Source organism: Ictalurus furcatus, chromosome 16 (genome assembly GCF_023375685.1).
Source record: "Ictalurus furcatus strain D&B chromosome 16, Billie_1.0, whole genome shotgun sequence".
In the NCBI taxonomy this organism is placed as follows: Eukaryota; Metazoa; Chordata; class Actinopteri; order Siluriformes; family Ictaluridae; genus Ictalurus; species Ictalurus furcatus.
In genome coordinates, this window is record NC_071270.1 from 10,676,178 (window position 1) to 10,691,888 (window position 15,711).

Here is a 15,711-nt window from a genome sequence, read left to right on the forward strand (position 1 = left end):
GAAGCTTCTGACTCTAAAGGTAGCTCTTCTGCTGGCCCTGACATCTCTCAAGCGAGTAGGAGATCTACGTACAAGCTCTGTGTTGCCCCTTCCTGCCTTGACTTTACCCCTGGATTAGCCAAGGCCTCCCTGTATCCTAGGCCGGATTATATTCCTAAAGTGCCTACATCTGCTGCCCAGCCTGTGGTGTTGCAGGCTTTCTGCCCTCCTCTGTTCCTCATACCAGAACAACAGAAATTGCACCGACTGTGTCCAGTAAGGGCTCTGTGTACTTATTTTCACCGGTCTGGCCAGTGGCGTAAGTCGGAGCAGCTGCTGGTTGGCTCTGGCGGCGACAGCAGAGATAGATTGGATAGTGGAAGCTATCTCTATCGCTTATGAGGCGCGCGGTCTTGCTACGCCTCTGGGCATAAGGGCTCATTACACTAGGGGGGTCGCCTCCTCGAAGGCTTTGTCCAAAGGGGTATCCTTACAGGATTTGTGTGCTGTGGTGGGGTGGTCAACGCCACACACATTCATTTGATTTTACAGCCTGGATATACATTCCGGCCCAGGCTCTAGTGTATCACAGTGACCCTTGGGCTTGGGTCTTTTTGAACAGGCCATACCCTCAGTATGACGGAGTGGGTATTGTTGTTCCCGCAGCGTTCAGCTAACGCAACGTGAAGTTCCCTTTTTAAAGGGAACGTCTGGGTTAAGAATGTAACCCTGTTCCCTGAGAAGGGAACGAGACATTGCATAGCTTTGTTATACTGGGACATGCCTGTGAATTGTGTCTTTGCTTCAGATAATAGAGGCTGACGGTGCGGTTCACAGATGTCGTTTATATATTCACACAACGTGCTTAATTGCCATGTCACCTGATCACGGCAGGCCTATAAATTAGGCATGATTTTACACAAGCTTCATATACCAGTCACGCGCGAGGGCACCCCCCACAGCGTTCAGCTAACGCAAAGTCTTGTTCCCTTCTCAGGGAACAGGGTTACATGCGTAACCCAGACGTTTTCTACAATGTTTGAATAATGGCATGAATAAACCCATTCCAATATAGATCACAAATACTGAAGCCATCAGCAATAATGCAACTGTCGTGAAAGAGTCAGCTTGTTAATCACAAATATACAGCAGTCTCACAATCAGAAAATAAAAAGGAACAAGGATCTTCGAACCTTACTTGGTAAGTTTAGAGTAATGGAGATACTTTCAGAGTTACATAGGAAATGCTGTATTTTGTTTTGCAGTGGATGCTGCATCATTCTATTATTATAATACATTTTCTGGAAACCCAACATATATGATATTCTGTCTCCTGTGCCAGCTAAAAATTAGTGACAATTTTTTAAAGAAGTAAACATACAGCATAAAAATATATGTTAACATCAGCTACATGGTATAGTGAGCCAGCATACTGAAAAAACTGGCAATTTCCTTGAAATGTCTGTGACATAATTGCCTAGCCTAATACAATATCACATTTAATAAGAGCACACCTGGACTTTTTAAGACAAACATACCTCGTGCTTAAGGTCAATGGTGAAATCTGATTTGGGTGGCTCATGCTTCACGTAATCAGCTAATCTGAAATACCAAACGAATTAAGTCATTTAACATTTACATAATGCAAATGACCTGTAAGCTTTTCTTTAAAAGGAAGTACAACCAGACAAACTCATAGCCTCACCTTTTAACCAGAGAGCAGCTCAGGGCCCAGCCAGCAGCAAAATCAGGGTAGCTGAAGGCAGTCGGCTCTTCTGAGAAGGCATAGTGGTGGATAATGGTTGCACTAGCATCATAAAGAGCCCTTCCCAGAAACCACTCCTGTTGGGAGATAGTTATTTTTTACAACACAAAAACATTTTATTGCATTTTAGCACTTATGCTGTGGCCAACACACCAAGTTCAACTCATGAGCATATTACCGTTCATATTTTTCATGCTTTGATACAGCACAGCAGTGTTTAGTCATGAATAACACTAGTGTTTCATTAAGACACTTAAACCAATTTAACATAGCAGTTAGCCATTTCAGGTGCTGTTACACAGATATATTTGTAGACGCGAGTCAAAATAATTTCCACTTCTGCCTTTGAGAAATTCTTTCACTGTTTTATCCTCAGATTGCAGGTTCAGCTCTCTGTGAGCTTTACACCATGACATAAGGAGCACTCTCTGACCCCAGGAGTCTGAGAGTGTGGATACCACTGCGCAAAAGTAGTAAAAGGCAGGCAGATGATGGCAGGATTAAAGAGTGACAACAGTATGCAAGACAGATTCTGCAGGGGTAAATATGCATAAAACATAACAACATATGTAAACCAAGTTAGCAGGTATGCACCGTGTAACTTGGTCCAGCAAGAAGTAAGGTTTAAAGTGAGGTGTGTTCACTATGGGGTGCATTGCACTATCCAACCCTACTTGGGCTGCAGCCATCATAGCCATTAGAGATTTTAGGAGGCACCTGCATGCTGGCTGGAACCTATCTAGACCCTTCCCCAGACACTGCTCAAGGCAAGAGCCAAAAATGGTAACTGGTAGGTCATCTTAGAACCTGACAGAACCTCTCAGATATGTCCTAGACATAACATTCTTGTGCTTCTCAGATAAGAAGTGAGGAGGATGACTAGTCACTGAGCTATAAGGAGGAGTTTTTTGAGAAATACAAGCCGCTGGGTTGCATGGTGTCAGGTCCTGGATCATTGATTTCAGCTGATCCATACCGCCACCAACTTGCTGGATTCAACTTGAGCAGGGCTGTTCAATTAGTTTAGAGTGGCAGATAAATTAAGAAACAACAGCAGTTAAGAGGCCAAAAATGGGGACTAAAATGTAAAACCTTACAAACTTAGAAACTGTCCTTTCAGTAGGCTTGTATTAATAGACTATTTTAATAACTGACCTAGAAAACATTCTAATGTTAATTACCTGTATATAATTATGCAATATCACATGAGGAAGAGTGCTGTTGTACAGAATATTGACTAACATTTCAGACACAATATGACCAAATATTTTGTTGATTTTTGCTCCGTCAACGAAAACAGTTCCTAAAGAAGCCACAGCTGGATAGAGAGTTATTACAGCCCGTAGTCAGTGTAGAATATTTGCAAATGAAATGATAAATGGAATTGGAATTTTATGCAGCAAACACAGACAAGGTGAGTGATACAAACAGGGAAACATACCAGTGCTGCTTGTTCAATCAAATAAGAGGACTGGAAGTAACTTTTGTAAAATATAGAACTGTATTTTGGTGAGTCAACAGTTGGAGTACCATTAGCTGCCCACTGATATTACATTTTATAAATATTTTATGTAAACATAAAAAAACATTCACAAATTCCCTCACAACAATATACGTGCATGTTTCAGATTTTAAAACAAATTATATTGCAACAAATTTTGCCTTGAAATAGAATCATTAGTATTACAATCTTATTATTTTTGCATTAGTGTGTGATACCATTTAACTCATGTTTCAAACATACTTTTTTTTATTCATCCATTAGACGATGTATAATTTTTTAGTAACTGTTATTTCCTAATTGCTTAAACTGCAGAAGTAAAGAAAATGGCTATTATTCCCCCTTTGCGTTTCTGAGCAAGGCAAAGCAAGTTTATTTATATAGGACATTTCATACACAATGGTAATTCAAAGTGCTTTACATAAAGATGATAAAGAAAATACAAGGTAGTAAAAATATAAGAACAAGAAATTAAAGTAAGAAATAACATTTTGAAAAAAAACATTAAAATGAGCAGTAGATAAAAAAAGAATTTTAAAATATGTAACGGGTAAAAAGGGGGAAAAGTTACATAGCTAAAATGATATAGATCAATCAGTAGAGTGCCGCATAGTGTTCAGTCAGTAAATGTGTTTTCAGTCTGGCTTTACTTCTTCTGGAAGCTGGTTCCAGCCATAGGTAGCATAATAATAATTAATCAATAATCAATAATAATAATTATTGATCTTATTCTGAGTAAGACAATACTGAGATTAAGGTGTTTACATGAGTCGCTTTTAGAATACTCCTTTCATATTCCCGTTTTACATGTTATAGAACATAGTTCGATTAACAGCACACATCATTACGTCCCCACACCATGCCGTCTGACGTTCCCTCCAGAATTTCACGTATCAACATACAGTTCATCTTTGTTATGGAACCGTATACAGTTTTGGGTGTTTTTATTAAAAAATTTTACGAACGCTTCAAACGCGGTTAATTATTTGTCATGCTATATGTGCAAATATATACGACTGCTTGAAGCCGTTGGCTGTGTCCCAAACCGTGTACTTACCTTCTATATAGTAGCCGAGATACATGTATTTCGTCTACTGCTGGCCTATAGTAGGTAACTAGGTGGTTTGGGACGCAGCCTTGTTTGCTGTAAAACGGTTGAGCACTGACATGTGTGATCGTGTCCTGTCGCAAAATGCGGCAAAAACTCCCACACGACGTTAATAGTGTTATTAAGGTGTTTACATGTCTAAAATACACGTCGATAATGTGACTAAAACAGGAGTACTCCACATATCTTAATTCGATTTGTGTTTACTTCGAGTATGACCTTACTCGGATTAAGGTAATTAAAAATTGCTGTTTACATGGTAGTTTCTTAATCAGAGTATTGTCTTAATCAGTTTAATATTGGATTATTGTTGTCCATGTAAACATACTGAATGTCTCATCTTGTTTTGAGTGAACTCTTTTATTTCTAACTAACCTGATCCTAATGATCTGAGAGGCCTATTCGGTTTATATTCAGTAAACATATATTTAATGTATTTAGGTCCTAGGCCACGGGTTCCAGTGATTCATAAACTAGTAATAGTACTTTAAAATCAATTCTGAATGTAATTGGTAGCCAGTGTAAAGACCTGAAGACTGGAGTACCATGCTCAGATTTTTTGGTTCGGGTGAGAATCCTGGCAGCAGCATTGTGAATGAGCTGCAACTGTCTAAGATCAGTGAGAAGTCCATTGCAGTAATCCATCCTGCTGGTAATAAATGCATGAATAAGTTTCTCGAAGTCTTGACTGGAAATGAAACACCTACTTCTCGCTATATTTTTCAGGTGATAGTAGATTGATTGGGTTATTGCTTTCACTTGACTACTGAAACTTAGATCAGACTCCAAAATGACACAAATATTCCTGACTTGATTTTTTGCCTTTAGAGCCCTGGAGTCAAGGTACGTGTTCAACTTGAGACTTTCATCTTTATTTCCAAATACAATGACTTCTGTTTTGTCTTTAACTGAAGGACGTTTTGGCACATCCAATTGTTAATTTCATCAAGGCACTTTGCAAGGCACTGAGCAATTTCATCATTTCATTCATTAAAGGCTCTGGGTTACTGATCAGAAGGTCAGGGGTTCAAGCCCCAGCACTGCCAAGCTACCACTGTTGGGCCCCTGAGCAAGGTCCTTAACCCTAAATTGCTCAGTTGTATAAATGAGATAAATGAGATAAATGTAAGTCGCTCTAGATAAGGGCATCTGCCAAATGCCATAAATGTCAAATGTCACTGGCACAGGGAGTTTATAGGGTGGTAATCATTAGGCGACAGGGCTAGAAAGGTCTGGGTGTTGACTGCATAGCTATGGTATGCAATTTGTTCCACTTCATAATTTGGCTTAGAGGGAGCATATACAGGTTGAACAGCAGCAGTCCGAGAATTGAGCCTTGTGGGACTCCATACGTCATGGGACTTAGATTCATAGCTGCCTATATTCACACACAAACCCCTCCCTTCCAGATATGACCTAAACTAGCCAAGGACCGTCCCAAAGAGCCCTACCCAGATTTCCAGTCTGCCTAGGAGTATATTGTGGTCAACAGTGTAAAAAGTAGCACTGAGATCCAATAATACCAGCACGGTTATTTTGCCTGAATCAGTATTTTATCAAATATCATTAATTATCTTTGTGAGTGCCGTCTCTGTGCTGTGATGTTGCCGGAAACCAGATTGGAAATTGTCCAAATAGCTATTTGAGGATAGAAATCGGTTCAGATGATTGAAAACAACCTTTTCAGTGATCTTGCCTATGAAAGGAAGATTTGATATTGGTCTATAGTTGTTTAAAACCATGCTATTCAGGTTGCTCTTTTTCAGAAGAGGCTTAACAATTCCGGTTTTCAGGGATTTCAGAAAAGTGCCTGAGAGGAGTGTGGCATTTACTATGTCTAAGAGATCTTTTTCAAAACACTTAAAATAAGATCTTTTTCAAAACACTTAAAATAAGATGTAGAGAGTGTGTCGAGACAGCAGTTTGATGTTTTAAGCTGCTGTACTGTTTCTTCTAGATTTTTGGCATCAATTTCCTCAAAAGTATACATATTGACATACTTGTGAAGTTGTCTTGGTGAGTGCTGTCTAACTTCGGTGCAACATGAGGACGAGCTGATCGCCATTCTAATGTCATAAATTTTTTCTTGAAAAAAGATGCAAACTCATTGCATATGCAGTCAGACTGGTGGTGGGTTTATTAATTTCTATCAAAAAGAATACATCTGTTGTTGATGTTGCTGTTTATAATGTTTGAGAAGTAGGTCCATCTAGCTGTGCATAGTTATGCATTGAAAGTATGGAGGCTGTTTGTATAGGTGTTATAATGTACTTCAAGTTTTGCTTTCCACTACAAGCGTTCGGCTTTCCTGCATTTTCTTTTCGTGCTTTCATCTGGTTTGTGTTTCTCCAAGGTGCCTTACGCTTACCAGTCATCTTCCTGACCTTTACAGGAGCAATGTCATTAATAGTATTTTTAACTTTTGAGTTAAAATTATCAAGGAGAACAACAACAGAGTCTGCAGATATACTTGGTGTCATAGATATAGCCTTCTTAAATTGAACACTAGTATTCTTATCTATGTACCTCTTTTTGACTGTGACAAATCTAGTTTCTGTGACAGGAGAAATCAATATATCAAAGAAAACACAATAATGATCAGATAGAGCCACATCCTTAATAACAGTTGATGAGACGTTAGACTCTTACTAATGAGCAGATCCAGAGTGTGGCCCCGATTTTGTCTGGGTCCACTCACGTGCTGAGTTAGATCAAAAGTTTTTAAAACAAATATGAGCTCTTTGCCAGTGCTGCTTTCAGAATGATCTATATGGATATTATTATTATATCTCCTGCAATAATAAAACAGTCAAATTCAGATGAAGTTGCTGATATAAGTTCTGTAAAATCATCAAATGTAGAAGAGTATTTTGGCGCCTATAAATAATTAAGAATAAAATCTGTGCAGCACCTTTTAGTACAATACTGAGATACTCAAATGACTAGTAATCACCAAGTGACACATTGAAAGACCAAGTGATGCATTGAAAGACATCTTTAAAGCGTCATGAAACACTAAATTACATTTTCTGAGATGTTAACAGAGGTGTTCGTATCGCACATCATAAAAGACAATCTTTGCATCTGTTAATTTTAATTGTAGGAGAAAGCTGGTTAATTTTGAACTTTTTTCCGCTATTTTCGTCTTCCTGGTTTAAAATCTCGGTCACAGGCAGTAACGTGGCAATGTACTATAGTACTTCGATGACTTGTCGGTGTCTCATAATTATTCATGAGCGTGCGTGTTCTTATCCTATGAGAAGATGCTGTCTCTTAATTATTCCTGACAGCACATGGTGCTTTCCTACAGATGTAGTAGATGAGAGAGGCGTTCAAATGGGTCGGCGGTATTTGTTTCAGTGGTGTAAGAGTTCGAGTGTGTTTATTCTGGAGAGCTATGAGAATTGGAGAATGGTGGACTTCGGACTTGCTTATGAAAGCAGTTTGCGTCTACGCAATGATACATGCCCCCTCTTCTGCCTTTCCCTGCCACACCCCTTCCCCCTCCCTTCTTCGCTCAGCCATCCACACCCATTTAAGCTGAATTTAAGCTGCAACAACATTGAGAGGTAGACTTGAGCTGAAAGAGGGAGGTTTCATGACCCTTTTAAATATTGCAGCTATTCCTCCACCTTTCCTAACAGCTTTACAGGAACTCATATAAGTAAAGTTTGTAGGGGCCGATTAATTGAGGACTGTTGCACTAAAGCTGTCATCTAACCAAGAATCATTTAGAAACATAAAATTCAAGTTGTTTGTGGTGATGAGATCACTGACTAAAAATTACTTTTTTTAAGTGAGCAAATGTTTAAAAGTGCCAGCTTAACAATTTCTGTTTTTGGTTCCACAGTAATTTCAGATAGATGTCTAATAGGCAACAGATAACACAGGTTTGCTGTACACCTTAAGAAGGACTAATGACACAAAAGATATAGATAAAACTAAAGGGACATTGGGTTCCTGCTTGTTCTGTGAACATTGAGGAATGTTGCTACTACTGTAGCATGGTCCCAACACATATCGCTGGGAGCTGTTATCAGTTGTTTGCTGTTTACCCAGAACAGATGAAGGACGGTGTGGGCCCTGATGTTGTGGCAGCGGCCGGAGAGCTCTCTCAGATGAAGGAGGGCCCATAGATTTTGGTGGTAGAGGGGCCTTCCATTTTTTTCTTGGTGTCTGGGGGCTCGATGCAATGGAGTGGGATAGTTTTGTTTCAGTAAAGACCAGTTCCTCCATTATCTTAGAGAAGCTCAGAAGAGGTGAATGTGATGTTGATGAGAGGGAGATAGTGTCACATGAGAGTGACTGTGCCTCCAGTATTTTTGGAGGCTGAAGCATGATATCTTGACTTCCTTTGCTTTCTTCCAGGAACTCATCCTTCAGTCCTGTATCTTGGAGCCATTCTAATTTGTCAAAGTCCAACTGCTGAACACTCTGTCGGAGGGGCTCAGCCTGGGTTGTGTTCCTAAGTGGGTGGGTGTTTTGGCTGCACTGTGTCCTTGTGGGGTGTGTTAACCAAATGTCCATCCAGATATTGAAGTGCGGTCCTGTTTCATCCAGACACTGCAGTGGTGTTTGTGTGCCATTGAGTTTGAGAGGATTGGCACATGTTGCAGATGGATGAAGGAGGGAGAAGAGGATATTATCATTTAACACTCTTGCTCAAATCCTGTTTGGGTGCAGGCCATCTGATTTAAACAGATTACTTTGACTCCAGAAAAGATTAAATTTGTCGATGTAGTTCAGTCCTCTGATGTTGCAGGTTTTGTGTAGCCATGTGTTCAGATCAAGCAAATGAAAAAACATATTCATTCCTCTGGCTGGGAGTGGTCCACAGATGAATGACTGAACTTTTAATCTTTCAAGTATTTCAAAGAGTTAATTGAAATCCCTCTTCAGTAGTTCTTTCTGAATATCATTTTCTTCAACATGTAATAACCCGATTTAGAGTCTTATGCTCTAGCAGAATGCTCTGAAGTTCCTTATTTACCAAAGAAATGAAGGCAGCAAGTGGTAGTCATCCTGCTGCCAATGTTTCTGATAATGGAGTCCCCACTATCAAAGTGCTGGGCTCAGTTGTGGGCTCAGTTGTGGTCTCTATTATAATTAGAAAACTGTTCTGGAAAGTTTTACAGGTCTGGAGATGTTCTGGAAAATACGTAAAGACAACAGTTTCGTCACAGTGGTTTGGAGCTTCCTGGGCACTCACAAAGCCAAAAACTATGATTGAGACTATGGTGAAGAACGGCTGGGTTACTCATGTAACCCTGTTCCCTGAGAAGGGAACGAGACGTTGCGTGAGCTGAACGCTGCGACCAGCAGTTGCTCCAACTTATGCCACTGGCTGGAGTGGTCGAATTAAGTACAGGAGCCCTTACTGGACACAGTAGGTGCAATTTCTCTTATTCCGGTGTGAGGAACGGAGGAGGGCAGAAAGCTTGCAACACTCCTGGCTGGGCAGCAGACATAGGCACTTTAGGAATATAATCTGGCCTAGGATATAGGAAGGCCTTGGCTAATCCAGGGGCAAAGTCAAGGAAGGGACAACAGAGAGAGCTTGTAGATCTCCTACTCGCTTGAGGGATGCCAGGGCCAGCCAAAGAGCTACTCTTAAGCTCTGAAGCTTCTCTGAAGCTTCTCTGAGGCTACTCTGAAGCTTCTCTGAGGCTGACTCTAAGGGCTCAAATGGGGCACTTGACAGACCTTCCCAGACCACAGAAAAGTCCCAGGAAGGTATTCATGGTCTGCAGATAGGCCTCAGCTACCTGACACCATGCATAAACCTCAAAGATAGAGGATGTTGCCCCACAGAGGCTCCATCAATAGGGGTGTGGCTTGCAAAAATGGTGACCACATAGACCTTGATGTAGAAGGAGCCAACCCTGCTAAGAAACATCCATGTTAGAACTCCAAGACAGTAGCTATTACACAGTTCACTGGGTCTAGCAGACGCTCCTCAGACCACGAGACAAAAGTCACCACTTGAGCGCATACAATTTCCTTGTGGATGGTGCTCTAGCGTTCAATATATTCTCTACAACCTCAGTTGCGAGACCAGAATCTATGAGCTGGTGCTCCTCAGGGGCCAGACCCACAGTTTCCATAGTTCCGGCCAAGAGTGATAAATCAGCCCTCTGGCTTGAGAAAGTAGATCCCTGCAGATGGGAATCTCCCAAGGAGTGCCACCCAGCAGGGATATTATCTCTGACAATATTTGAACTATATTTGAGCTGGCCAATAAGGTGCTACTAGCAGCAGACATAGACAGTCTTGGTGAACTCTGGCTAGAACTTCTGGGAGCAGAGCGATCAGGGGAAAAACATACAGATGTGACCTCGGCCACGTCTGCACCATGTTGTCCAGCCCCAATGGTGTGGGAGGAGTGAGGGCAAACCACAGGGGGCAGTGTGTTGTCTCCTCGGAGGAGAACACATCCACTTCTGCTTGGCCAAACCTCCGCCATATGGACTCCACCACTTGTGGGTGGAGCCTCCAATCCCTGGGCTCAGCCCCTGCCTCAACAGGATGTCTGCCCCCACATTCCAGTTGCCCAGAATGTACATTGCACTCACTGACAAAAACTTTTCCTCTGCCCAGAGAAGAATTAGTTGCGCCTGCCTGAACAGGGGCGCAAACATAATTCCCCCTGGTGGTTGTTATGAGACCAACACTGTGTTGTCTGTCACAACTAACACCTCTCAATGGTGACCTCTCAATTGAGGAAGAAAGTTGTGAACTGGACCCGGTAACCCTTTTCTATGGTAGACAGAACCCATGGAGACACATTTGGAGGTAGTTTCCACACTACCAGATGGTCTTTTGGTGACAATAACTTTTCCACATTCTATTGGAGGGAAAGCATCAGATGTTCGTTGCCCTGTGACAGCTCGCTGACCAGAGAAGACTGAAAACTTGGAACAAGGCTGGGCTAGCGGAGGCCCTACAGTAGTACTGGGGGTTAACCTCCCTAACAAGCTCATGTCCCCTGATATGTCCCTCAGGACCACTTCTCCTTTGTCTGCTTGATCTTTATGACCATTCTCAGATCACGCCTAGTAGCAGGCTGTGACTGTGGCCACCTGGTTCCCCTAGCTGTCTGGGGAGGGGGGCAGGCCACCACACCTTCTAAGGCACTTTCTGTGCCTCCCTTGCACTAGCACTCCACTCGTGGATGCCCCAGTGAACTCGACACAACAGGGAAGGAACTGGCTGAATGCCGCCATATGTCGAGCTCACTCTACAGCTCTGCTTGGTAGGCATTGTATGCAGTGACCCACAAGCAAGACCCACTACTGCATAGGCCTTGCCCACCAATGCCGCGGCCATCTTACATGGCTTGGATGGCAAAGCCAGCCCCCCTAAATTACCTGCCGTCGATGGAGAGAGGTAGCTTACAAGCGCCTCCTCCACCTTATGCATAGCTAAATAGCTGTACCGTTCATTCCCCACGATGGGCGAATAATCTGAAATCGCGGCGTTATAAATATGGCTTATGTATGGTTTTCCCCAGAAGCGTGATATTTTGTCATGCACTTCTGGAAAAAAGGGGAGTTTTCTGCAGTGTGAGGGAGATTTATTTTCACTGAGGAGAAAAAAGCTCATCCAGCCTTAGTAATCACTTCAAGCAACTTTTTATATGCTTCAGAGCTGCTCTCAGTTTTTAGCACAACCTTCTGACTCCTCGGAGTCAGAAAGGATTTTTTTTTTTGGCTTTCCATAGCGGAAGGAGGAGTCACGATGCGAGCTCCAAAATCCAGTGGATGGCCAGACCTGGAAGACACAGAATGAGATAGAGCAGCACTCGTCTCTGGCTCCTGTTCCAGATCCATACGAGATCCCCAGGACCTGAGTCGGCTGGCTGGCTCGGCAGCGGTCAGCCCAGATACGTGCTCCACCACTAGACACTTCACGTAGAAAGTGTGTCTGTCTGTCCCCATGATGAAACATGAGCAAGTCTTAACACACTTCCTGAATTCTCTCTCAATCATACTTTTCTCTCTCTTTTTTTAAAGGGACAAAAAGGAAAGAGATTTTTTATTCGAAATATACCGAGGAAATGAGTCTTTTTGCGAGCGTTACACAAATGACCGACATGCAGTCTTACTGAAGATAACAAGACTGACGGCACGGTTCACAGGTGCCATTTTTATATCACGCGACGCGCTTAATTGCCACGTCACCTGATCACGGCGGGTCTATAAATAGGCATGATGTTACACAAGCTTCAGATCATGCGCGAGGGTGCTTCCCACAGAGTGTAGCTCAGGCAATGTTCAGTTCCCTTTGAAAGGGAACTACGGCACAGTGGGCTTCAGGATGTCTCTCAAAGTAGAGGTCGACCGATATTGGATTTCACCGATGCCAATAACTAAGTTGGGCAGTACCTGCTAAAATGTATAATGGCAGCAGACCCTTTTCAGCCACTACTGCAAAGGACACAACCGGGAAAAACTATTGGTGTGGATATTACCGATAGTTCCAGCAATTGGGTATCAGTGCCAATTAATTGGCAAAACCAATCAATCTGTCAACCTCTATCTCAGTCAATATTCTTGATGCTCATCTTGATAAATTCAAGGAGAATATGGGAGCCTACTCAAAGGAACTAGGCAATCGAATACTGGACTTTGAATGCTGCTAGAAGCTGTAACTGCGCTTGCTTGTTGCTACGAGCTGTGTACACATTGCTAGATTAAAGCTAATTCCAGTATTCATATTCGGTTTTGGTCGGGAGTGGCTTGTTCACGCGACAACTCTTTGTTTTGCTAATTAAAGAAGTGTGCTCAGCTGTGAAGCAACGCAGTATTTAAGAATTAAGAAACGCTGAGGCGGAAGCATCAGCCCTTGTCGTGTGAAGACCTGCGAGTCTACCTGCACGAGTCCACCAAGCAAGGACACCGACAAGACACCACTCGTCCTGCTAAGTATACTTTCCCCCCCCCCTTTATTTCTCTTGCTGTTTACCTGTTTACACAGGTACTAACACCAACATGTCTCATCAGTTTATCCCTGTTATTTGCCATAGGCGCAGACCGCGGCATACTCCCAGAAAAGTATACAACTTAGACAACCTACGCTCTCTGAATGTGGCCTCTGCAGATTCCCTCTCATTCTCTATCGGACTTTGGAACTACCAATCTGCCGTCAACAAGGCAGATTTCATTCCTGCCTTTGCAACCCACTCCAACCTCAGTGTGCTGGCTCTGACTGAGACCTGGATCCATACTGAGAACACTGCCACACCCACTGCCCTAGCCTCCAACTTCAACCTCTCCCATACCTCACGTCCCAACAGATGAGGAGGTGGTACAGGTTTGCTTCTCTCCAAAACATGGAAATTTACCTGTCTTTCTCCATCTTGCTCCTACACTTGCTTTGAATTTCATGCTGTTACAGTCACTGACCTGCCAAAATGCACTTTCTTGTTGTTTATCATCCTCCAGGTCAACTGGGGAAGTTCATCGATGAATTTGACATGCTACTGTCAACCATCCCGGATGATAGATCTCCTCTTGTGGTCCTTGGTGACTTCAACATTCATCTAGACAAGCCACATGCAGCTGACTTTCTTGCTCTCCTTCCCACATTTGACCTCAAGCAGTTCACCACACCAGCAACCCACAAAGCCGGCAAACAGCTCGACCTCATCCTCACACATAATTGCACCACACACAATCTTCTCATTACTCTTCTCCACACCTCTGACCATTTCTTTATCCAGTTCTCTTTTTCTCTCCCCTCACCCCCTTCACTGTCTCCACCTTCTATCTCCTTTCGTCGCAATCTTCGCTCCCTTTCCCCCTCACATTTCTCCTCCGTTGTCACAACCTTACTTCCCTCTGAAAGCCACTTCTCCTCACTTGACTTAATGCTATGTTCCACCCTAACATCTTCTCTTGACAGCATCTGCCCCTAACCTCCAGACCTGCTCACACATCGCCCTCTAGCCCTTGGCTCTCAGAAGCTCTGCGTAACAACCGGGCCAAACTAAGAGCATCTGAAAGGAAATAGCGTAAATCTAATAATCCAACCGACCTAACCAATTACCAAACACTTCTCTCCTCTTTTTTCAACAGCATCTCCATTGCTAAAGCCACATACTACCAAGAGAAGGTTGGCAGTTCTCCAAACACCCGCACTCTCTTCAAAACGTTTTCTTCTCTTCTCTGTCCCCCTCCTCCCCCTTCCCCTACCTCTCTCACTGCAGATGACTTTGCCACTTTCTTTTCCAACAAGGTTACATCAATCAGGAACCAGTTCTCAACCCCAGACATGAATAGACTGGCTCCTCCTCCATGTAACTCCCAACTGACTTCCTTCTCTCCCCTCTCAGAGACTGATATCTCTAAACTCCTCCTCTTTAGCTGTCCCACAACCTGTACTCTTGACCCTATCCCTTCTCATCTTCTTCAGTCCATCTCTCCCACACTATTACCTGCACTCACACACATCTTTAACACATCCCTCTCTACTGGCACATACCCTACCTCATTTAAACAGGCCTGGGTTACCCCACTGCTTAAAAAAACATCACTTAACCCTGCTGTGGTTGAAAACTACAGACCCGTTTCCCTCCTCCCTTTTCTTTCGAAAACTCTTGAAAGAGCCTTTTTAAATCAACTCTCCAATTTTCTCACACAGAACAACCTCCTGGACACCAAGCAGTCTGGTTTCAAAAGCAATCACTCCACAGAGACTGCTCTGCTTTCCGTCACTGAAGCCGTACGACTAGCAAGAGCAACCTCTAGATCATCTGTCCTCATCCTACTCGACCTCTCTGCTGCTTTCGACACTGTGAACCATCAGATCCTCCTGTCAACTCTCTCCAGCCTGGGCATCACTGGAACGGTTCTGCGCTGGGTGGAATCTTATCTCTCTGACAGATCCTTCAAGGTATCGTGGAGGGGAGGTATTTCTGAAACTCAGCAACTCACAACTGGTGTTCCACAGGGGTCAGTTCTGGGTCCACTGTTTTTTTCTATCTACACTACATCTCTAGAGCAGGTGATTGAGTCTCATGGCTTCTCATATCATTGCTATACTGATGACATCCAGCTCTATTTGTCCTTCCAGCCTGACGATCCATCCGTCTCTGCACGTATCTCTGCTTGCCTGTCGGACATCTCGGTCTGGATGAGGGAACACCACCTTAAGCTCAACCTGGCAAAATCTGAGCTTCTTGTCATCCCAGCCTGTCCCTTAATCAACCACAACCTCACTGTACAGCTCGGCTCAACCACACTCAAGCCAACCAGGATGGCCAGGAACCTTGGGGTGATTCTCGATGACAGCTTGACCTTTACAGACCACATCTCAACAACTGCATGGTCCTGTAGGTTCATCCTTTACAACATCAAG

General features: G+C 43.1%; 1 protein-coding gene across 1 annotated transcript in view; it reads right to left on the reverse strand.

Annotated features, from left to right (window-relative positions):
• Positions 1-15,711, reverse strand: part of b3glctb (beta 3-glucosyltransferase b) — a 54,280-nt gene that overhangs the window by 17,675 nt on the left and 20,894 nt on the right. The window contains exons 7-8 of the mRNA XM_053645532.1: positions 1,685-1,821; positions 1,518-1,581 (exon numbers count right to left, since the gene is read on the reverse strand). Of these exons, the coding sequence (XP_053501507.1) occupies positions 1,518-1,581; positions 1,685-1,821 (201 nt within the window). The remainder of the gene's footprint in view (positions 1-1,517; positions 1,582-1,684; positions 1,822-15,711) is intronic.